Here is a 24,630-nt window from a genome sequence, read left to right as displayed (position 1 = left end):
TGCTCTTGCTAAAATTTGTGTGTACGTCATACACTTGTATGAAGCACATAGGAACTATTAAAAATGATGTTAAAGGGAAGAAAATTGATCACACAAACACACACATCCACGTTTGACAGATTTTCTGCACCGAAAAGGAAAGGAAAAACAACAGCAACACCCCACATTCCCTGAGTTCCCTGGTAATGATTTCCAAGGGGAAAGACTAGGACTTGGGCTGCGTCTGTCGGAGGGGAAATCGCTCTAGAGTACATTTTTGTTGTTATTTATCAAACCAGACATCCCTCCGTGGGCACGCTGCCGAGACTTAGGTAACTGTGTAATGTGATAAGTGTTTTTATGAGTTATGCAAAGACACAGCGCTTTCCTGACGGCCGGAGCAACGTAATTCGCGACCTTGTCCGGGCCCCGGTTCCCGGCTCGCGCTGGGCGGTGTCTCTGCCCGAGCTCCGCGCGGCCGCAGGTGAGTCCTGCGCGCGCCCAGCTCTCGCGCCTGCGGGAGGGGCTGGAGCGGAGGCGGAGGACTGGCCGGGGGTGGCGGTGGGGGACGGAGATCCGGGCCCGACTGCAGCTTCCTCCGGGGGGAGCCGCATTTCCAGCCACGTCCGCAGCCCTGCCCTCGCGCGCCGAGCCGTTCCCGGCCGTGCCGCCTGGAGGCGCGGAGCCCGCCCGGCTCGCCCAGCCCTGCAGCTCCGGCCGGGGCGGAGGCCGCCGGACCGCGGAGATGCGGGGCGGGGGCAGGGCGCGGGGTAGGTGACTTTATCCCGCCTCTGTTTCCCTGCCCCAGGGAGCAATGACATCACGCGGCCTTCTCCCGGCGCCGACACAAAGAGCGGCGCGGAGAGGCCGCTGCGGGGGGAGCCGGCGGCCGCCGCTGCCGCCCCGGGCCCCGGGGCCCCGCCGGCCAGGCCCGCCGCCCGCGGCCCGCGCCCTCCCTCTTCCTCCGCCGCCGCCTCGGTCGCTGCCGCCCGCGCCGCCCGCACCGCCAGTGCGCCGCTGAGCCAGCGCCCGGCCGCGCCGGCCCCTTCCCATGCGGGCGGCGCGGGCCCTGGGAGGGGCGCCCGCAGCCAGCCGCGCAGCATGCACTGGGGGGTTGGCTTTGCCTCGTCCAGGCCGTGCGTGGTGGATCTGAGCTGGAACCAGAGCGTCTCCTTCTTCGGCTGGTGGGCCGGGTCCGAGGAGCCCTTCTCCTTTTATGGGGACATCATCGCTTTCCCTTTGCAGGATTACGGTGGGATCATGGCAGGGCTGGGCTCCGATCCCTGGTGGAAGAAAACCCTTTACTTGACCGGGGGAGCTTTGCTGGCCGCAGCTGCGTATCTGCTCCACGAACTCCTGGTCATTAGGTGAGCCGGAGAGAGGGCCCCGCGCAGGGGCGCAGAGAGGGACACCTGGCCAGGGCAGGGTTGGCGCGAGAGGGGACCCGTGCCAGCCCCTCGGTCACAACGCCCAAACGCCCGAGTCCTGTCCTTCCCTTTCGCCAGAGGCAGTCCGTGGTCACCTGGCCGTGAGGGGCAGTTTGGAGTTGACAGGAGAATTAAACTGGTACTGGGAGGGAAAAACACTTGTCTCCCTATCATTCGGTGCTAAACGCAAACATTCTCCGGGCTGTTATGGAGCATAATAGTCTGATCTTAACTGCAGTGTGTTTGCAACAATAGAATTAGGTCCTGCAGAAATACTAAGTTACATTTTTATGCAATGCCCTATTTGTTTATAGATGATAATGCTGGGATATTAACCACTAACCTTATCTTTTACTTAAAGGTTAGTTCTCCACTGTCCGTCCCCAAGTGTCAGCATCATCAAAAGGCTGAAATTGCAAAAGCTTCAGAGACCTCCGGGTCCCTTTTAGGGATGCACAGCGGAGTGTGCAATTTTGATGCAGCCTTAACCCGGTTATGTGCTAATCTGGTATCTAAAGCTAAGCACCAGCTTCAGGTTTAAATACCATTGTTGTGCGAACAGGAGGAGATCCAGAGGACTGAACTAGCACATGGGCCTGCATGGGAGTTGCCCCAGGCCCTAAACAGTTGCCTCTGCCGCCTGCCGCAGAATGTTTACAGGATTGACTTGGAAATACCAGAAAATGGAGGCCCCTGCTGTTGGTACATCCAGCCGGACACGAGATCTTTGTTTGAGTAGAATAACGCCATAGGCTGCCAGGACCAGTGGTTTGGCTAATTGATATGCCAGTTTACGGTTAAAATTTTCATGTGTTTGAGCCCTCTGTCACTGGGGGGAGGACCAGCAAAGAGCAGTTTTCAATAGCTCAGAATGTCCCTCTTGGCCAATATTTTCTAAAGAGTGAGAAAATGTGTCTTCATGTCTTCTTCCCATGGGGGAATCCTACACAATAGGTTTATAAACAAAGACAGTGGTAGGTGACCTTTAACAGGCCTGCAGGGATCCCAAGAGGACACTGTAGCAGCCTAACAGGTATTTTGAATATTTTTAGTCTCCGAGAGAGTGGAAATCATTTAGGTCTGGGGAAATGTATTGTCTTTCATAATTGGGAAGTTTTATTTTAGGCTTATCATTGAATTCTCTCACTTACCACAGTGTCTTGAATCTAGTTGAACCAAATTAAAAAAATTAAGGGAATTATTTCTCTAGATTATTTTATATATTTTCCAGTTTTAGAACTCTATTTCAAGCTAGGTTTCAAGCCATATGGAAAACGAAAACATTTGTGCAGTGCTTGAAATGGTAACCCAGTTGTTCTGAAATTCATATTCCAGTCCAAAGCCTTTGGAGGATTCCGAACCATGTGGCTTCTCACCAGTCTTCCACTTTGAGGAGGGAGTGAGGCACAGCTTTACAGGACTGAGTCTCAAACTTGCTTAAATGACCTTGCAGAAATGGGGAGGTGGGTGGGGGAGCTCAGAGTTGACCTTGGGAGCAGGCCACGCCCTGGTGGGTGTGGTCTCTGCGCCCAGAAGAGCCCCTTGCCCACTTGGACACTTACTTGAAAAAGTGTTTTTAATCCTTGGTTTATTCACTTTTGTTTCTTGACAGATGTTTACACTGAGTTGGGAAACCCTGTTGTAATGCAAATAATAAACAAATGGCTGCCTGTTTTTGAGCCCTTAATAGGTGGCTCTGCTTAGAAGTGCTTTACCTATGTGATTGCATTTAACCTTCGCAACTGCCAACTGCCTTTGAATGCTTGATCTCCATTTCTTAGTTGAGGAAATTCAGGCTGAGAGAGGTTAAGCAATTCACCCAAGATCCCTTAGTAAGAGTAGTAGGATCCAGATTCAAATCTGAGAATGTGTGTCTGCGGAGCCCACACTTCTACTACTTTCTCCTAACAAGTACCAATTCTGGAATAAGTTTTGATGGCGGAGAGGAAGCGAACTGGGGCATTGCTCAGGGAAGACAAGTCTGTAGCACAGACCTGAGTTTTTGACAACCGCTAGGGGCACAGAGGGAATAGGGGAAGAAGACCAAGGAAAATGTGGCGCTGGGATTTGCAGCTACACGATAGAGACCTTCACTTGATGGGACATCTAAGTTTCAATTGTTTGTGTAGTTTAGGCAAAGCACAAAACAATCTGAAATACGTGGGATGGAAAATCCATCTTGAAATGGCTGAGTTCACTGGCAATCATATTCTTCACCACAGTACTTGGATTTCCTGCTGCGTAGACTTAACCTTAATCTATGGGTACATCTCCAGAGTGGAAAGTAAAGTTGCCAGGTAAGAATTATTTAGGAAGTTTAATTAATGAGTATAATAACCAAAGTAGGTATTTTGGATTTTACTCATATTTTTCCCATCACAGTATTTTTAAAGAAATAGAGTCCCAGCCCTTTACTTTATCCTCCCCTAGTGGAGAGAGCCTTGCAGATCTCTTTAATTCAGTCCAGCATTTGGAAATCTGTTGTTGTTTGTAAATTGAATGACCCAGGAATGACTTGTTACCCATAGCTTGTTTGTACTTTAGGCACATGGGCTCAGCCTGCCCTAGAAAACTTAGGGAATCAGAGCAGCCCATGGGTCATGTGATCTCTATAAACTAACAGCCCATCGGCCGTACACAGAGGCATGGTCATCTGTGATATCCTTCACCATGGGCGTAGGGGTTAGTCTTGCTGCTTGACAGGTGTTCTCTTAGACAGTCCTCACTATAAGGGCACTTTATAAAATGTAGCTGTCCAGATGACCTGCTCCTCTGGTCTTAAATTACAGAGAGAGCTTCCTGACCTGGAGGGAGGGCTCTAGAGCCAGATTGGGTTCAAATTCACTCTGCCTTTAACCAACCATGTAACCTTGGACCTGAGAGTAAGCTTGGTTACTCAGTTTTCTCATCTGTGAAATGGAAATAATAATAGTAGCCTTCCTCACAGAGGTGATTGCATGAGTTAACACATGTGAAATGCTTAGCCAGAGTTCGACGTTATAGTAAGCATTCAATAAAAGATGGCCATCATTAATTATTACAGACTTTCATCAGAAAGTTCCAGGCTTGCGTGGTCTGAGTCAAGCCAGCTACTTTAATAAAATTAACTGAGGTATTGCCCACTTTCGTTGTAGTCGAAGTGCTTAAGAGCTTGGGAACTAGTGTTATTAACAACTTGATCTTAAATTGGTATTCCTTGGGCAAATTATTTAACCTCTCTGAGCTTCAGTTTCCTTGTCTACTGTAAAATATAAGTATGATATAATATTCTAAATTTAAACTGTAGCAATATCCGCTCTGTAGTGGTACTATCAGAATGAAATAATTTAATATGTATGATGTACACAAAGTCATTGGCATATGCTGGTCACATCCATTCTTATTATGACATGGCCCAAGTTAACCATCAGAATTAGATTGTTCTGGCCAGTGGAGCAGGGGATTTTACATTTATCTCCTCTCTTTCATTTCTTAAATTTTTTGCCTGGCTAATTTACATGAAATTACCACTCTGAGTTGAATTACTTGACTGGACAAAGTCAGTTAATTGTCAAAGCTACAGTTTGCACTTTTTAGAAACATAGTCTAAGTGGCATCTTAATTTTAGTATCTGACCTCCCAAACATTTCATCTAAGTGAAAACCTTTGTTTTATAACAAGTATTGTCAGAAGGCAGCAAATATTTTTATTCTTTTGACTAGTATTTTCAAACTTAGTCATTCTTAACTCTGTAAGTGGAAAGGGCGCTCCGGTGGTAAACTTCTCCAAAAGAGTGTGTTTTACTGAATGGAGTTTCTGCAGGAAGTGGGCATCGTTGTGATGATGATATGAAGAGCTTGCCCTTGCTTGCTTGGGTAGAAGGAAGTGTGGGATTACGCTAGGAACAGTGTGAAGGAACCAGAGGCTTAGGGAAGGCCAAGGGGGAAGAGTGAGGTTTATCTGACTGGGAAATGGTTGGGTAGAGTGAAAGATGGAAGTTGCAAAAGGTTCCCGAATGTGGTGTATGAGTGCCACTGTGTGGAATGAGATTTTTTAGTTTAAGGGGATAAGACCATGTCTCTTTGAATGAGAATAAAGTCCACCACTTAATGCTTGATAACTCACCAAATGTTTACAGAAATTATCTTATTTAGTTCTCGCGATAATTGAGGCAGAATTGGTACTGTCCTCACTTTCCAAATGAGAGAGGAGGAGAGGTCTTGGGTGACGTGGCCAATAGGAAGTAGGGCTTGCACTTGACCCCAGGTATCCATAAGTGGTATCCAGCGTTTGATCTCCTATGTGGTGGCTATTGAAAAACTCTACCAGGGAAGTCCTCACCACCCAGAAAAGTAGCCAAAGGAAAAGATAGATGTGTGGCTGAGACAGAAGAAAGGGAAAAGGCAGGGGTACTGGGATATATGCTGTGTGGTGAAAGGGGGGAACCTGTGAAGGTAGAGGGGAAGAGAGCACCAGAAGCCAGGTTCCTCGGCACCACAGGTGAAAGGTCAGGTGAGGGCATGGAGAGTTTGGAAGAGGGACCAGAATATACAGAGCCTCAGATTCCCTGCAGACTTGAGTCGTGGCAGAGCAAATCTGCACTGTTATTCCGAGGTCCTGTGGATGAATGGACTGTTTCATGGTACAGCCTCGTGGTCAAGAACATAGGCTCTGACTACCTGGTTTAGACCAAGTTCTGCTGTTTACTAGTAATGGCACTTTGGGCAAGTTTATTCTCTGTGCCTCAGTTTCCTTATCTGCAAAACATGGATAACGGTAGTACCTACCTCAAAAGGTTATTGTGAAGATTAAATGAGATAATACCCGTGAAGCCCTCAGAACAATGCCTGATGCACAGTAAGCACAGAATATCTCTTTTTAGCCATCCAACTTGTCCCTGGCAGGTAGACATAGCCAGCTGGAGAAGAGGTGGACCTATACCAGAAAGTACACATCCTGCCCATAGGCCACAGGTGCCAGAAAGAGGTTGACATGTTATTCTCCTGAGCCCTTGCAGTTATGGTAATAGCAGAGTTTGTGAGGTTCTCTTGTGTGTTGACCAAGCTTTCCCCCTCTAAGTGCTTGTTGGAGAGTTAAGCCCCTGTGACAAACAGACCTGCTTGTCCATTGAGGAGCTACAGCCCAGCAGGGGCCTCTAAGGAACTAAGGGAACTGCATGTGTAACACGTGGATTGTTCTTTTTTTTCTGTTTTGGTTTTGACAGGAAACAGCAAGAGATTGACTCCAAAGATGCTATTATTTTGCATCAGTTTGCAAGACCTAACAATGGTGTCCCCAGTTTATCTCCTTTCTGTTTGAAAATGGAAACTTATTTAAGGATGGCTGACTTACCCTATCAGGTACTTTTGTGCAAATATATTTTATCCTCGTGGCAGCAATATTGACTAGGGGGGGAAGTACTTAATCTCACAGGGTGGGAAGGGCTCGCTCTTGGTGCCAGAGGGGTGGGTATGAAAGCAGTGGTGCCCAGTCCTTAGTAGATACTTAGGAGACTTGATCCCAGTCTGTTGATTTTTTACATCCGATTTAACGAGTGATCACAAGGGTCTGGGCTTTCGTAGTGTTCAAGGCCATGTTATTTTTTCCTGACATAGAGTATTCTTTGGTTAATAGTTTGGCCTACTGGGAACCTATAAATAAAGGTGAGCCTGACATGGTTCTTTCCTTTAGGTTTCTATTTGTTGGAAGCATTATATTTATCTCTAATGAATCCTGGGGACAAACGTCCAGCAGGCCACCAAAGAGATATTTGTAGATTTTGTGAGAGTTTTTCCTACTGCTTCGTTGTTCTGTTTGGGTGACTTTCAGGGAAGCACTTGCTCATTTCAGCCTTAGAGAGGGAACAGAGGAATGAATGCATTTAAAATATAAATTTTTCTCTGAGTAATGCTTGAGCTGTGTCTCACAAATTTGACAGGTTGTGTTTTCATTGTCATTCAATTATATTTTAAAAAATATTCCCTTATGTTTTTCTTTTTCACCTAAGTTCTAGTCATAGGCATTAAAAAAAACTTTGATTTTTGTTATTGTTTTTGAATTTTGTGGTCAAAGCAGGTAGTCTTTGTGATATTAATTCCTTGGAATTCACTGACATTTTAGCCTAGTGTATGGTTACTTGTTTATAAATGTTGGAAATAGAATCATATTCCCTGGGAGTAGAGCTCTCGCTTTATCTACTTGTTTGAGCATGTTTAGTGTATTGTTTAGACCTGTTATATCTCTGTTTTTTTTTTTTATTTAGTTTTTTAAATTAAAAAAATTATTTTATTTTATTTATTTATTTTTGGCTGCATTGGGTCTTCATTGCTGCACGCGGGCTTTCTCTAGTTGTGGCGAGCGGGGGCTACTCTTCGTTGCAGTGTGTGGGCTTCTTATTGCGGTGGCTTCTCTTGTTGTGGAGCACGGGCTCTAGGCGTGCAGGCTCAGTAGTTGTGGCGCACAGGCTTAGTTGCTCCACAGCATGTGGGACCTTCCTGAACCAGGGCTTGAACCCGTGTCCCCTGCATTGGCAGGCGGATTCTTAACCACTACGCCACCAGGGAAGCTCCTCTCTTTATTTTTTGTCTGCCTCTTCTAACAGTTTCTGGAATGATTGGGTTGAAATATTCAAGTGTATTTGTTGATTTCTCTTTTTTCCTGTCATTCTGTCAGTTCTTGCTTTAGGTAAGAGTATGTATCTATTCGAGGTTATATTGTTAGGTCCACATACTATGAAAGATCACATCTTTTACTGCTTTATTTCTTTTTCTGGTATATATACCCATCTCTGTCCCTTATGATTTTTTTAACCTTGAATTCTATATTATCAGATATTCAGATCGATTCTCTAGCTTTCTTTTGGTTCATATTTGTTTGGGATATCTTTCTTCATCCTCTTTCTCTATTATTATTACTTTTTTTTTGTATTTGTCTCTTGTAGGCAATGTATTAGTTATAACCAATCAGAGAGTCCTTAATTGGTGAGTTTAATCCATTTCACTTGCAATGATTATTTTATTAGGACATATTTCTAACATGTTATTTAATATTTTTCTCCTTACTATACTTTGTTTTTTATTTTATCTCATTTCCTGCTTTGTAATAGGTAAAAATGTTTTCTTGTTATTTAAAAACAAATTCTATTTTTGTTGTTATGGCGGTTGCTCTTAAGATCCAAATTTGTGTTTATTTATCCCCACTCACTTCTTATATGGGTCAAAATCTGTGCTTTCCCTCTAATACTACAAGTCTGTTAGTAGATTTGCGTGAACCTTGGGTCTCTTTCTTCCCAGGGCTTATCCCAGGTGTGTTGCTGTTATCTGATATTTTAATTCTGGAATTTTGGAAATCCTTTCTCTTTTTATGGTCCTTTTTTTAGGCCAGAAAACTTACCAAGTTATTTGACTAGCTTTATTTCCCATATATCTTATCCTACAGGATTTATTTATCTTTTTTATACGAGTACTTCCTTGATGAATATTTTGAATGAGCCTTTATGGGGCAAACTTGCAGTGGCTTTGCATGCCCAAGAACATCTTTATTATGCGCACATTTGATACTTCTGTGTCAAGAGTTCGTTTCCTTCAGTGCTTTGAAAATATTACTCCATTGTCATTTTGGTTTGCTGTTGCTATTGAAAAGTCTGATGTTAATCTGGATCTTTTTCTTTCTCTCTGGAAGCTTTTAGAATTCACATTGAATCTCAACATTCTTTTCTTTTTTTTTTAATCTCAACATTCTTAAGTGTCATCATAACTGGCTTGGTGTGGGTCTTCATGTATCTTGTTTGGTCCTTTATAAACTCTTTTCACCTGAAGTCTTTAATCTCTTTTTGATTCTAAGAAATTATCAATGTTCTTCACGTTTCATTTTTTTAAAAAAATTATTTTTTATTTTTTTAATTAATTTATTTTTGGCTGCATGGGGCCTTTGTTGCTGCTCACGGGCTTTCTCTAGTTGCAGTGAGCAGGGGCTTCTCATTGCGGTGGCTTCTCTTGTCGCAGAGCATGGGCTCTAGGTGCGCGGGCTTCAGAAGTTGTGGCACGCGGGCTCAGTCGTTGTGGCTCGCGGGCTCTAGAGTGCAGGCTCAGTAGTTGTGGCGCATGGGCTTAGTTGCTCCGCGGCATGTGGGATCTTCCCGGACCAGGGCTTGAACCCGTGTCCCCTGCATTGGCAGGTGGACTCTTAACCACTGCGCCACCAGGGAAGCCCTCCTTTTCTTTTTTGTTTGTTTGTTTCTCCTTCTTCTTTTCTATTCCTGATTATCTGGATCCTGGAATCTCTGCTATTATTTTATGTGTTTCTGAACCTATCTCTTTATTCTTTTCTTCTTCCTTCTTGGAGAATTCGTCTTTCTGAGCTTCCATTGCATCCCTCTGTTCTCTTCTTGTATCCATCCTATTATTTATCTCATCCATTGTGTTTAACTTCTACATTTTTCTTCTTAACATTTTCCCTTGGTTTGTATTACAATCTCTTCCTTTATCCCTTGGAGGATATTTCTTATGCTAATTAAATTTTTCGGTCTGTCCCAATCATTCTGCCTCATGTTGTATATATTATCTGTTGCCCTTCTCTTACAGTAACTGTACCCCTCAGGTGTCTAGTTATTTTGGTTTGAGGTCTCCTTTTACTAGGGATGTCAGCTTCCCTGCCCAGGAATTTGCACTGGGCAAAGGCTAAAGCTTAGGACACAGGTTGTGTACCTCTGAAGGAGTTTAAGAAAAGTAAGGAGGTGAGCCCCAGGCATCCCCACACCACTGTGGTTCCTCCAGTCTGCTGCCACTCCTCCAAATGGCTCCCACTGGTCAGAGGTTCACCTTTAAGCTCTTACAAAGAAACAGCATAGGGAGGGGTGGTCTTCTTAGCAGGAAGCAGAGAAGCTGGGAGGTTGGAGGGGGAAGGTTCCTCACCCAGCCAGGGTTTTGGCACCCTGCTAATGATATTACCCCCCAAGTCCTGCCTCCCCATGGCCTGTGCTTTCTGAGCTGGTTTCTGTACAGAAGAGGGCATGGGTGTGGCAGTGATGCTCCTAAGGCAGTGCTGGTACAGTTGAATGACATGCTTAGCTTGGTAAGTTGTCCTCTGGGAATATGACACTGAATCTGGACTTCAGTTAAGGGATCTGACAGGCATGAGGTGTTTGGAGAACAGAAAAAGGGTCTTTATGACGGGGAACTGGAATGCAAGGGGTCAGTCTGGACAGAGAAGCAGGGAGATTATTCAGGACTTTCTAAGCCAGCAATGGAGGAGAAAATAGCAAAAGACCAGACAAGGCTTGAATCATCTACATACATTGGATCGGATTTGAGAGATCCTTGTTCAGCTCGGTGTTGGCTGTCAGCACTTGAAGATGTGTGTCACTGAGGGACTCACGTTGAGGGAAGAGACTGCTTCCTGCGGCTGCCTGTCTCTGGGCCGTTGTCACTCCCCACCAGATCGCTGCATTTAGCTAGGACAGCTTTGGGGCAGTTAGGGCCCCAAACCTGAGTTTCGTGCTCTGCAGCCTCTGGTGGCTTTCTGGATCTCCTGTGCCTCCCACCCTTGCTGAAGTCCTCTTGCAGTTGGCAGCGGCTGCAGCAGCTGCCAGGCTGTGGTGCCCTTTCCTTTCTTGCCTTCAAGCCATCAAGCACTGATTGCCCCAGCCTTGTCTCTGCCAGCAGCCTGACACCTCTGGTCATGTTTCAGAGCATGTTGCTGCACGGTTACGCAGTAACGGTTACGCAGTAACGGTTACGCAGTAACGGTTACGCAGTAACGGTTACGCAGTAACGGTTACGCAGTAACGGTTACGCAGTCGGTGCATATACTGCTTTTAGTTAGTATAACTGGAACAACTGGATACATGCCTTGCTATGAAGCCTGGAGAGGCTTTCGAGAAGGGGACTGCTTACCCCCTTCCAAAATTAGTATTTCTTGTTAAGTATATTTTTTAGGAAAGGAGTGTTTTTTCTTCTGTGAGGTCTCTATGGAAAATAGACGAAGGGAGTGTTCAGCGGGGTAGGTAACAGGAAAATGGTTCTGTGGCTTAGAAAGGGATGCCCTGAGTCCCCGGGGAGGGCAGCGGGGGGGGGGGGGGGGGGGAGGGACGATGCCTTGAGACCCGTGTGCCGTCAGCGAGGGTTTGTGTGCATGTAGGTGGTTCCTGGGAAGTGCTGGTGGGGCTCATTGCTTGGAGGATCAGTAGAGAGGTATTCTGTCATAGACCCAGGGAGCTCTACCCTCTTCCCCTCCTGTGTCCTGTACCTTTTAAAAAAAAGATTAAAATATCATCTTCCTAAGAGCACGACTTTAAGTACCGTTGTTTTTTTTTGTTTTTTGTTTTTGTGGTACGCGGGCCTCTCCCTGTTGTGGCCTCTCCCGTTGGGGAGCACAGGCTCCGGACGCGCAGGCTCAGCGGCCATGGCTCACGGGCCCAGCCGCTCCGCGGCATGTGGGATCCTCCCGGACCGGGGCACGAACCCGTGTCCCCTGCATCGGCAGGCGGACTCTCAACCACTGCGCCACCAGGGAAGCTCAAGAGCACGACTTTATATTTGAAGCTTTTTTATTTTTTAACATAAATGAGATGGATATGAGTATTTGATGACCATTACTGGGAACTCACAAGGGTTTTCTTAAAAAGCCTGTTGTGTTGGTTACAGTTATTATCTTTTTAAAATCAGAATATAAATATTGGTGGGTCAATTTTTAGAACTTTTCATTTTGTTATAATTATAGATTCATAGGAAGTTGCGAAAAGTGTACAAGGAGTCCTGCAGATATGGCTAATTTTTTTTCAAACTAAAAATGGATTTACTGTTTCTTTGTTTTTTTCCTGATTACATATAGATGACATAAGGTCCTTATAAGAATTTCAAACACTACAGAAAAGTGTAAGGGGAAAATGAAAATCGCCTGACATTCTACTAGCAGGAGATTATCATCACTAACTCTTCCGACCATCTTTCCATACTTGTCTTTAGACATACATACATAAAGACATGGTTTGCCATAACTGGTTGTAAAAGAAGCATGTATTTGACACAGTCATTCTTTTTAAATACGAGAAATAGAAAAGAAGGAAAATGGCTCCTTTGGAACTCTCTGCTTTGGCTCTTAGCCCTAACTTCTTTTTTTAAAAAATTTATTTATTTATTTAATGTTTGAATTTTATTTTATTTATTTTTTTATACAGCAGGTTCTTATTAGTCATCCATTTTATACACATCAGTGTATACATGTCAATCCCAATCGCCCAATTCAACACACCACCATCCCCACCCCCCCGCGGTTCTCCCCTCTTGGTGTCCATACATTTGTTCTCTACATCTGTGTCTCAATTTCTGCCCTGCAAACCTGTTCATCTGTACCATTTTTCTAGGTTCCACATATATGCGTTAATATACGATATTTGTTTTTCTTTTTCTGACTTACTTTACTCTGTATGACAGTCTCTAGATCCATCCACGTCTCAACAAATGACCCAGTAACGTTCCTTTTTAAGGATGAGTAATATTCCATTGTATATATGTATCACATCTTCTTTATCCATTTGTTGATGGGCATTTAGATTGCTTCCATGACCTGGCTATTGTAAATAGTGCTGCAGTGAACATTGGGGTGCATGTGTCTTTTTGAATTATGGTTTTCTCAGGGTATATGCCCAGTAGTGGGATTACTGGGTCATATGGTAGTTCTATTTTTGTTTTTTAAGGAACTTCCATACTGTTCTCCATAGTGGCTGTGTCAATTTACATTCCCACCAACAGTGCAAGAGGGTTCCCTTTTCTCCACACCCTCTCCAGCGTTTGTTGTTTGTAGATTTTCTGATGATACCCATTCTAATTGGTGTGAGGTGATACCTCATAGTAGTTTTGATTTGCATTTCTCTAATGATTAGTGATGTTGAGCAGCTTTTCATGTGCTTTTTGGCCATCTGTATGTCTTCTTTGGAGAAATGTCTATTTAGGTCTTCTGCCCATGTTTGGATTAGGTTGTTTGTTCTTTTAATATTGAGCTGCATGAGCTGTTTATATATTTTGGAGATTAATCCTTTGTCTGTTGATTGGTTTGCAAATATTTTCTCCCATTCTGAGGGTTGTCTTTTCATCTTGTTTATGGTTTCCTTTGCTGTGCAAAAGCTTTGAAGTTTCATTAGGTCCCATTTGTTTATTTTTGTTTTTATTTCCATTACTCTAGGAGGTGGATCAAAAAAGATCTTGCTATGGTTTATGTCAAAGAGTGTTCTTCCTATGTTTTCCTTTAAGAGTTTTATTGTGTCCGGTCTTACATTTAGGTCTCTAATCCATTTTGAGTTTATTTTTGTGTATGGTGTTAGGGAGTGTTCTAATTTCATGCTTTTACATGTAGTTGTCCAGTTTTCCCAGCACCACTTATTGAAGAGACTGTCTTCTCCATTGTATATCCTTGCCTCCTTTGTCACAGATTAGTTGACCATAGGTGCATGGGTTTATCTCTGGGCTTTCTAACTTGTTCCATTGATCTATGTTTTTGTTTTTGTGCCAGTACTATATTGTCTTGATTACTGTAGCTTTATAGTATAGTCTGAAGTCAGGGCGTCTGATTTCTCCAGCTCTGTTTTCTTCCCTCAAGACTGCTTCGGCTATTCGGGGTCTTTTATGTCTCCATACAAATTTTAAGATTTTTTGTTCTAGTTCTGTAAAAAATGCCATTGGTAATTTGATAGGGATTGCATTGAATCTGTAGATTGCTTTGGGTAGTATAGTCATTTTCACAATATTGATTTTTCCAATCCAAGAACATGGTATATCTCTCCATCTGTTGGTATCATCTTTAATTTCTTTCATCAGTGTCTTACAGTTTTCTGCATACAGGTCTTTTGTCTCCCGAGGTAGGTTTATTCCAAGGTATTTTATTGTTTTTGTTGCAATGGTAAATGGGAGTGTTTCCTTAATTTCTCTTTTAGGTTTTTCATCATTAGTGTAAAGGAATGCAAGAGATTTCTGTGCATGAATTTTTTTTTTTTTTTGCAGTACGCAGGCCTCTTACTGTTGTGGCTTCTCCCGTTGCGGAGCACAGGCTCCGGACGCGCAGGCTCAGCGGCCATGGCTCACAGGCCTAGCCGCTCTGCGGCATGTGGGATCTTCCCGGACCGGGGCACGAACCCGTGTCCCCTGCATCGGCAGGCGGACTCTCAGCAACTGAGCCACCAGGGAAGCCCCTGTGCATTAATTTTGTATCCTGAAACTTTACCAGAGTCATTGATTAGCTCTAGTAGTTTTCTGGTGGCATCTTTAGGATGCTCTATATATAGTATCATGTCAAATGCAAACAGTGACAGTTTTACTTCTTCTTTTCCAATTTGTATTCCTTTTATTTCTTTTTCTTCTCTGATTGCCGTGGCTAGGACTTCCAAAACTATGTTGAATAATAGTGGCAAGAGTGGACATCCTTGTCTTGTTCCTGATCTTAGAGGAAATGCTTTCAGTTTTTCACCATTGAGAATGATGTTTGCTGTGGGTTTGTCGTATATGGCCTTTAATATGTTGAGGTAGGTTCCCTCTATGCCCACTTTCTGGAGAGTTTTTATCATAAATGGGTGTTGAATTTTGTCAAAAACTTTTTCTGCATCTATTGAGATGATCATATGGTTTTTATTCTTCAATTTGTTAATATGGTGTATCACATTGATTGATTTGCATATATTGGAGAATCCTTGCATCCCTGGGATAAATCCCAGTTGATCATGGTGTATGATGCTTTTAATGTGTTGTTGGATTTTGTTTTCTAGTATTTTGTTGAGGATTTTTGCATCTGTATTCATCAGTGATATTGGTCTGTAATTTTCTTTTTTTGTAGTATCTTTGTCTGGTTTTGGTATCAGGGTGATGGTGGCCTCATAGAATGCGTTTGGAAGTCTTCTTTCCTCTGTAAGTTTTTGGAAGAGTTTGAGAAGGATGGTTGTTAGATCTTCTTTAAATGTTTGATAGAATTCCCCTGTGAAGCCATCTGGTCCTGGACTTTTGTTTGTTGGAAGATTTTTAATCACCATTTCAATTTCATTCCTTGTGATTGTTCTGTTCATATTTTATGTTTCTTCCTGGTTCACTCTTGGAAAGTTATACCTTTCTAAGAATTTGTCCATTTCTTCCAGCTTGTCCATTTTATTGGCATAGAGTTGGCTGTAGTAGTCTCTTAGGATGCTTTGTATTTCTGTGGTGTCTGTTGTAACTTCTCCTTTTTCATTTCTAATTTTGTTAATTTGAGTCCTCTCCCTCTTTTTCTTGATGAGTCCAGCTAATGGTTTATGAATTTTGTTTATCTTCTCAAAGAACCAGCTTTTAGTTTTATTGATCTTTGCTATTGTTTTCTTTGTTTCTATTTCATTTATTTCTGCTCTGATCTTTATGATTTCTTTCCTTCTGCTAACTTTGGGTTTTGTTTGTTCTTCTTTCTCTAGTTCCCTTAGGTGTAAGGTTAGATTCTTTAGTTGAGATTTTTCTTGTTTCTTGAGCTAGGCTTGTATAGCTATAAACTTCCCTCTTAGAACTGCTTTTGCTGCATCCCATAGGTTTTGGATCATGGTGTTTTCATTGTCATTTGTCTCTAGGTATTTTTTGATTTCCACTTTGATTTCTTCAGTGATCTCTTGGTTATTTAGTAACATATTGTTTAACCTCCATGTGTTTGTGTTTTTTATGTTTTTTTCCCTGTAATTCATTTCTAATTTCATAGTGTTGTGGTCAGAAAAGATGCTTGATATGATTTCAATTTTCTTAAATTTACTGAGGCTTGACTTGTGACCCAATATGTGATCTATCCTGGAGAATGTTCCGTGCACACTTGAGAAGAAAGTGTAATCTGCTGTTTTTGGATGGAATGTCCCATAAATATCAATTAAATCTATCTGGTCTATTGTGTCATTTAAAGCTTCTGTTTCCTTATTTATTTTCATTTTGGATGATCTGTCCATTGGTATAAGTGAGGTGTTAAAGTCCCCCACTATTATTGTGTTACTGTCAATTTCCTGTTTTATAGCTGTTAGCAGTTGCTTTATGTTTTGAGGTGCTCCTATGTTGGGTGCATATATATTTATAATTGTTATATCTTCTTCTTGGATTGATCCCTTGATCATTATGTAGTGTCCTTCCTTGTCTCTTATAACATTCTTTATTTTAAAGTCTATTTTATCTGATATGAGTATTGCTACTCCAGCTTTGTTTTGGTTTCCATTTGCATGGAATCTCTTTTTCCATCCCCTCACTTTCAGTCTGAATGTGTCCCTAGGTCTGAAGTGGGTCTCTTGTAGACAGCATATATATGGGTCTTGTTTTTGTATCCATTCAGCAAGCCTGTGTCTTTTGGTTGGAGCGTTTAATCCATTAACGTTTAAGGTAATTATCGATATTTATGTTCCTGTGACCATTTTCTGATTTGTTTTGGGTTTGTTTTTGTAGGTCCTTTTCTTCTCTTGTGTTTCCCACTTAGAGAAGTTCCTTTAGCATTTGTTGTAGAGCTGGTTTGGTGGTGCTGAATTCTCTTAGCTTTTGCTTGTCTGTAAAGCTTTTGATTTCTCCATCAAATCTGAATGAGATCCTTGCCAGTAGAGCAATCTTGGTTGTAGGTTCTTCCCTTTCATCACTTTAAGTATATCATGCCACTCCCTTCTGGCTTGTAGAGTTTCTGCTGAGAAATCAGCTGTTAACCTTATGGGAGTTCCGTTGTATGTTTTTTGTCATTTCTCCCTCGCTGCTTTCAATAATTTTTCTTTCTCTTTAATTTTTGCCAATTTGATTACTATGTGTCTCGGCGTGTTTCTCCTTGGGTGTATCCTGTATGTGTCTCGCTGTGCTTCCTGGACTTGGGTGGCTGTTTCCTTTCCCATGTTAGGAAAGTTTTCGATTATAATCTCTTCAAATATTTTCTCGGGTCCTTTCTCTCTCTCTTCTCCTTCTGGGACCCCTGTAATGCGAATGTTGTTGTGTTTCATGTTGTCCCAGAGGTCTCTTAGGCTGTCTTCATTCCTTTTCATTCTTTTTTCTTTATTCTGTTCTGCAGCAGTGAATTCCACCATTGTGTCTTCCAGTGCACTTATCTGTTCTTCTGCCTCAGTTATTCTGCTATTGATTCCTTCTAGTGTCGTTTTCATTTCAGTTATTGTATTGTTCATCTCTGTTTGTTTGTTCTTTAATTCTTCTAGGTCTTTGTTAAACATTTCTTGCATCTTCTCGATTTTTGCCTCCATTGTTTTTCCGAGGTCCTGGATCATCTTCACTATCATTATTCTGAATTCTTTTTCTGGAAGGTTGCCTACCTCCACTTTATTTAGTTGTTTTTCTAGGGTTTTACCTTGTTCTTTCATCTGGTACATAGCCCTCTGCCTTTTCATCTTGTCTATCTTTCTGTGAATGTGGTTTTTTTTCCACAGGCTGCAGGATTGTAGTTCTTCTTGCTTCTGCCGTCTGCCCTCTGGTGGCTGAGGCTACCTAAGAGGCTTGTGCAAGTTTCCTGATGGGAGGGACTGGTGGTGGGTAGAGCTGACTGTTGCTCTGGTGGGCAGAGCTCAGTAAAACTTTAATCCGCTTGACTGCTGATGCTGGGACTGGGTTCCCTCCCTGTTGGTTGTTTGGCCTGAGGCAACCCAACAGTGGAGCCTACCTGGGCTCTTTGGTGGGGCTAATGGCAGACTCTGGGAGGGCTCACGCCAAGGAGTACTTCCCAGAACTTCTGCTGCCAGTGTTCTTGTCCCCATGGTGAGCCACAGCCACCCCGCCTCTGCAGGACACCCTCCAACACTAGTAGGTGGGTCTGGTTCAGTCTCCCCTGGGTTCACTTCTCCTTCCCCTGGGTCCCGATGTGCACACTACTTTGTGTGTGCCCTCCAAGAGTGGAGTCTCTGTTTCCCCCAGTCCTGTCGAAGTCTTCCAACAAATCCCACTAGCCTTTAAAGTCTGATTCTCTAGGAATTCCTCCTCCCCTTGCAGGAACCCCAGGTTGGGAATCCTGACGTGGGGCTCAGAACCTTCACTCCAGTGGGTGGACTTCTGTGGTATAAGTGTTCTCCAGTCTGTGAGTCACCCACCCAACAGTTATGGGATTTGATTTTGCTGTGATTACACCCCTCCTACCGTCTCATTGAGGCTTCTCCTTTGTCTTTGGATGTGGGGTATCTTTTTTGTTGAGTTCTAGTGTCTTCCTGTTGATGATTGTCCAGCAGCTAGTTGTGATTCTGGTGTTCTTGCAAGCGGGAGTGAGAGCATGTCCTTCTACTCTGCCATCTTGGTTCCAATCTTGCAGTCCTCCCTTTCTTGAGCAAGGATTAAATTAGCCTTTTACATGTTAAGATTGAACAATCGTGATTTAACATTTTGAATATAGAAGCTAAAAATAGGTATTGTGAGGTTACGAGGTTAGGAAACAGAAGCTGGTCTTTCCCCTAACTTCTGATGTTCTATTTATTTGCTGTTTTTGTCTGTACACCACCTCCACCATCTTTTTATTTCAGAATTTTTCTATTTTCAAAATTTTTCTAATTTTTTTTAACAGACAAGTTAAAAGAATAATACAATGAACATCCATATACTCTTCACCTAGATTCGCCAATTGGTAGCATGTTGCCTTCTTTATTTCTCTTTGTATATACCTTTATGAATAATTTTTTTGATGCAACATTTGAACATAATCTGTAAGAATCATGACAGTTCGCCCCTCAATTCTTCAGCATGCATCTCCAAAAAAGAAGGACATTCTTCTACAAAACTACTTGTAAAGGGAAGTACTCAGATTCTTCCTTCCTGTGTAGGGAAAACCAGTTCCTCCCTCCGGTGTGTTTCTCCCCATGAGTATCGTTTACTACTCACATGAAACACGTCATTTCTGACATTTATGGTCAGATGTGTGGAGTCTTTTCCCCGCACCAAGTGATTCACTGACACCAGCTGGACATCCTACAATTTAATTCAATTCTGACACTACCCAGAGATAGTATCAGATCTCACAGGTTAAGGACTCAGTCCCACAAGACTGCACCCCTACCCCAACCCCCAGATGCCAGTTGCAAGCCCTGATTGTCACCTGTGCTTCTGACCAACCGACTGTAGATCAGAGGTTTTAATGACCCCTCCTTAGGTCTGATTAATTTGCTAGAGCAGCTCACAGAACTCAGGGAAACAATTACTTACATTTACCAGTTTATTAGAGGATATGATAAGAGGTACAGATGAACAGCCAGATGAAGAGTGAGGTTTGGGAGGGTCCTGAGTGTAGCAGCTTCTGTCCCCGTGGAGTTGAGGGTGTCACCCTCCCAGTGTGGTGGTGTTCACCAACCTGGAAGCCCTCCAAACCCGATACTTTGGGGATTTTGTGGAGACTTCCTCATGTAGAGACGATCAGTTGATAACTCCATGTCCAAGACCTCTCTGGAGGACGGGGGAGGGGTTTGAAAGCGCTAAGCTTCTAATTGCGACTTGGTCTTTCTGGTGACCAGCTCACCCAGGCGCCTCCGCAGACTCACCTCCTTAGAACAAGCGGTGCTCCTATTGCTCCTGTCACTTAGGAATGTGTAAGGGCTTTAGGAGCTCTGTGCTGGGAACCAGGGGCAGGGACTAATGCCTGTATTTCTTATTCACAATAGTGGTTGCGTGAATTTATTATTATTATTATTATTTTTGCGGTACGCGGGCCTCTCACTGTTGTGGCCTCTCCCGTTGCGGAGCACAGGCTCCGGACGCGCAGGCTCAGCGGCCATGGCTCATGGGCCCATCCGCTCCGCGGCATGTGGGATCTTTCCGGACCGGGGCACGAACCCGTGTCCCCTGCATCGGCAGGCGGACTCTCAACCACTGCGCCACCAGGGAAGCCCGCGTGAATTTTTTTCATCGTGTTATAATCCACAAAAGTTGCTCAAATTATCTCAAATTTAGCCAGTGGGAGACCTTTCAAGATGGTTCCAGAGGTGCAGTGAATGTAATGGATATAAATTAAGCTGAAAAGTTGGGGGCGCTGTGGCCAGTGTAGCATGTCAGTTTCCCAAGACTCTGGGATTTTCTTTTAAGGCCTCAAGTTCTCCATTTTGAAATGGTGATAGTGATGTTAATACTTCTGACGAAGGCACTCTGTCAAACACTTGGTGTGCATTTTCTCATTTAATTCAAGCAACTGTTATTATCCCCATTATATAGATGAGCCCAGGGGGGATTAAGGGAGACCAGGGAGGTCCAAGGTCACAGAGTGACTAAATGAGGGAGCCAGATTTTTAAACCCAAAGCCTATTGTTTTCACTGCTGTGCTAATAATGTAGTGTAAGTGTAGATGCATTCAACTCATCTAGGACAGACTTGCAGGGGGAAACATCAGCTTGGAAAAGAGGTAAAGAGGATTTACCTCTTCATCTTTCTTCTCCAAATTACTTTCAGAAACTACTCTTGGTGGGCCAGTCAGACCCCAATTGCTTAGATAAAAATAGACCAGGAGTTCTTTAGTATATTTAAGGAAGTTAAGGAAAATTAAGTATTATTTAAAAATTATATCTATTTATTTAAAAAGTAATATAACCACATTCAGAAAAATTGAAATTCATGGAAAAAGATCACCTGGCTCTCACACATAGTTTTGACAATTACTTTGGACATTTTTATGTTTCTTTTTAAAAATATTTTTTGAATTCATCTAATTTTTAGATATACTCATAGTATCTCTAAAATGTTGTCTCCTGCTTTTTTTATCCAGTAAGGAAAAAAAAAATTTTGATGATGAAAACCTAGTAGAACTTTCATTCCCATAAGAGTTCATCACTGATTTTTATTACCCCAATTAAAAAAAATGGTCTAGATAAAAATGTACCAAGTCCTCAGGGAAGGAATGGACTAGAGGGAAGGGCAGATGTATAAACAGCAATTCTGAAAGGGGAGGGGAATATACACTGCACAGTGGAAGCATGGAGGAAAGGCAGATAATGGTTGTGCCTTGAGGAAGTGGTTCACCAACAGGTGAAATTTGAACTGAATTTTTTAGGATTGATAGGACTTGCAGAGGATGGGCAAAGAGATTCCTGTACAAGGTACAGGAGTATACAAAGTCAGAGAGATGGCAGGACTTTGACTTGGTTAGGGGTGGGCAGTTGGAATTCAGGAAATCAGAGGCACTGGCAGCAGGGAGGCTGGGCAGGTGGGTGGCGATTAGATGGTATGGGCCTAGACTGCTTTGTGAAGGGGGTTAGACTAGACCCATTAAAGCCGTTGGGTAATTTTGAGCAACAGAGGTCCTGCACCTTACTTGCACTACAGACAGCTCCCTCTGATGTTGGTGTGCAGGATAGAATCCATCTGTGAACGACAAGAGTCTAGAGGTGATGTGGAAGGAGGATATGGGTGGTATCAAGAGCAGTCTGAAACAGATACTATGTTATATGGTAAATTCACATCTTTAGTGTACAAATTATAAAAATGTCAGATGTACTAGCAACTTTTAAAACTTGACATTTCTCAACTTCAGGAGTAATGTGTAGGGCTGCCATGTATAGTTGTGCAGGTTGTTCACTGCACAACAGTGCCTGGCCAAGGAGTGGGGGCAAAATCTGGACCCACCTCTTGCCAAGCTGTGAATCCTGGCATGGACTGTATCCACCCAGAGGAAGCTCCATTTTCCAAATTGCACAAAAACAATGTGGCTAGCAGCAGCCCCAATAACTCCCTTTTCCAGGCTTAGGCCTAGAATGAATTTCTTTAGAATAATCAACGAGATAAGAAATCAAGACACCAAGAGTCAGAGAACAGTTAAAGTCCCCATTGTTCTCTACCAAATTCATTGTGTGTGTATCGATAGTTCATTCCTCTTTATTGCTGAGTAGTATTCCATGGTAAGGTTACACCAGAATTTGTTTATTCATTTACCTCTTGATGAGCGTTTGATTTTTTTTTCCTGGTTTTGACAATTGAAAATAAAGCTTCTATGAACATTTGTGTACAAGTCTTTGCATGAACATATGCTTTCTTTTCTCTTGGGTAAATACCTAGGAGTGAAATGGCTGGATTGAGTGGCAGGTGTGTACTTCACTTTTTAAGAAACTGTCACATGGTTTCAAAGTGGTTGTGCTGTTTTACTTTCCCACCAGCAATATTTGAGAGTTCAGATTCCTCCACAGGAACCAACACTTGCTATTAGCCCACAGTGTCTGAACTATCGACTTGTATGAAGTATGAGGAAGAGTTTGTAATAATCTGATTAATTTAGTCTGTGTAGACCACCCAAAAATGGATTCAGATTTAAAAATCAACTTTGGGTTCTACACAATCCAAATTTACTGAGAAAAAGGGTTGAGTAAATGCAATCATTACCACAGAATCCCCTCCATCAGTGTGGTTAAGATCTTTTAATATAGTGAGAAGATGTTACTCTGTCATTCTCAGTGTCTATGAAGTGTGTGACTCCACCTCCACCTCGCCACCCAACCCCATTCTGGGATCAGAATCCCCTCTGAGACACTGTAAGCTTCTAGTGTGGGTGTGAATCAAAGGGAGCTTGTCAAAAACACAGATTTCTGGGCACTTTTCCCTGGATTCTGACCCAGTGATCCGGGCAGGGGCCCAGGAATCTGCATTTTCACAGACACTGGAGTTAAGTCTGTTGGACACACTTTGGTACAGCTAACTTATAATTTCTGGGACCACTTGTGTGCAGTGTAGTGGTATTAAGCATTTTCAAGTGTAAGCTACTGGGTTTCAAGTGAGGTTTTTGGTCAGTAGCCTGGTCAGTACAAGCCTCCTCATGGTTTATGTTTACTTTTTGCATTTTTGGGTTGTTCATATATTGTAACTAGACTGACTCTTACCAGGATCGGGATCATTTCAACACTTCCCTTCCTCCCTGCTCTTTTTTTTTTTTTTTTTTTTTAAACAGTAAGCCAGAACCCATGATAAAATCTATGGGAGTAAAATAATATTTTCATGTGAGACAAATCTTTTTTTTTAAGAGTAACTACTTATTCCCTTAAGAGTTTATATGCTGAGTTCATTCACTTGAATAGTGCAGTCACCATCAAATATGCCGTTGGAATATTTGTTTCTGTTAATCATACAGTGAAGTTTAAATAAAACATTGCTTTTCTCTTTTTAAAATTTACTTTGCTTAGAACTATTTTGGTGGAAAGCTCTCTGCTCAAGGGAAAATGCCTTGGATTGAATATAATCATGAAAAAGTTTCTGGGACAGAATTCATAATTGACTTTCTGGAAGAGAAACTTGGAGTGAATTTAAACAAAAACCTTGGTCCTCATGAAAGAGCCATCTCCAGGGCAGTGACTAAGATGGTGGAGGAGCATTTCTATTGGTGAGTCCCCACGGGCGCCTGGGTGGGTGTCCAGGGCCTGTCCCTATCGTTTGGAGTAAGCTAAGTTGTTTCACTTTTCAGACACTACCCCCCGCCTTTTCCAAAGTGTTCTACATTCTGACTGACTTAGGGGTCAAAGTTACGACTGTTAAGTTTCTAGGTATCTAGAGCAGGGTTGACATTTTCTGTGGAGGCCCAGCTAGTGCATATTTTAGGCTTTTCGAGCCATATGTGTCGGTGGCAACTACTTAACTCTGCAGTTTTAGTGCAAAAGCAGCCGCAGATTGTACACACATGAATAAGTATGACTGTGTTTCAATAATACAACAAAAGCACTGAAATTTGAATTTCATTTAATACGAAATACTATTCTTTTGATTTTTTTTTCCTCAACCATTTACAAATATGAAAACTTCTTAGCCCATGGGCTGTATAGTTGGCTGACCCCTGATCTAAGTCACTGAGGTGAGGGAGATATTTCAGTAGACTGGGCTTTTTACCAGTACAAACTGCTGAATTAAAGTGATAGTACATCAGATACTCAGAAGGAACAGAAGACTAAGGCAGGACAGAAGTCTCAGGTGACATGAATTAAGCAAGCTTTGGCAGAGTATCCTCAGTTTTCCTTGGATGACAAGAGCTTCTCTATGATCCAAAAGTAAAGCATACTACTATTTTCTGAGCAACTTTGCCCTGATTGGCTGACTGCTAGCCTGTACTTTGCTCTGATTGGCTGACTCCTATCCTGTACCTTGCCTTGATTGGCTGACTCCTATCCTGTACCTTGCCTTGATTGGCTGACTCCTAGCCCGTATTCCCTGAGTACGAAGCCTAACACACACTGTGTGGATGAGGTAGGTACCCCTGTGCTGCACCTGGCGTGCTGGCTGTGACATCACCTGAGTTAAGCAGACTTGGTTCTTCTTGCTTTACAAGCTCATTGATATGTGGGTTTCTT

The 24,630-nt window shown here is 42.8% G+C and overlaps 1 protein-coding gene across 16 annotated transcripts in view; it reads left to right on the top strand.

Annotated features, from left to right (window-relative positions):
* The window catches only part of FAXC (failed axon connections homolog, metaxin like GST domain containing), a 120,795-nt gene that overhangs the window by 4,099 nt on the left and 92,066 nt on the right, over positions 1-24,630 (top strand). For 10 of the 16 annotated variants that reach the window (XR_012324761.1, XR_012324762.1, XR_012324763.1 and 7 more), the window contains exons 1-4: positions 770-1,346; positions 3,536-3,703; positions 6,610-6,745; positions 23,476-23,672. Coding sequence is in view for 7 of the 16 variants with exons in the window: in XM_073789452.1 (XP_073645553.1) it covers positions 1,081-1,346; positions 3,536-3,703; positions 6,610-6,745; positions 23,476-23,672 (767 nt within the window). In the remaining 9 variants the exon portion in view is untranslated. Of the gene's footprint in view, positions 1-324; positions 750-769; positions 1,347-3,535; positions 3,704-6,609; positions 6,746-23,475; positions 23,673-24,630 lie in introns of those variants that run through there. The other 6 variants (XM_073789454.1, XM_073789456.1, XM_033867577.2 and 3 more) reach the window with 6 other exon arrangements.

The sequence above is a fragment of the Tursiops truncatus genome, chromosome 12, assembly GCF_011762595.2.
Source record: "Tursiops truncatus isolate mTurTru1 chromosome 12, mTurTru1.mat.Y, whole genome shotgun sequence".
In the NCBI taxonomy this organism is placed as follows: Eukaryota; Metazoa; Chordata; class Mammalia; order Artiodactyla; family Delphinidae; genus Tursiops; species Tursiops truncatus.
This window is presented reverse-complemented; position numbering and strand designations above follow the sequence as displayed.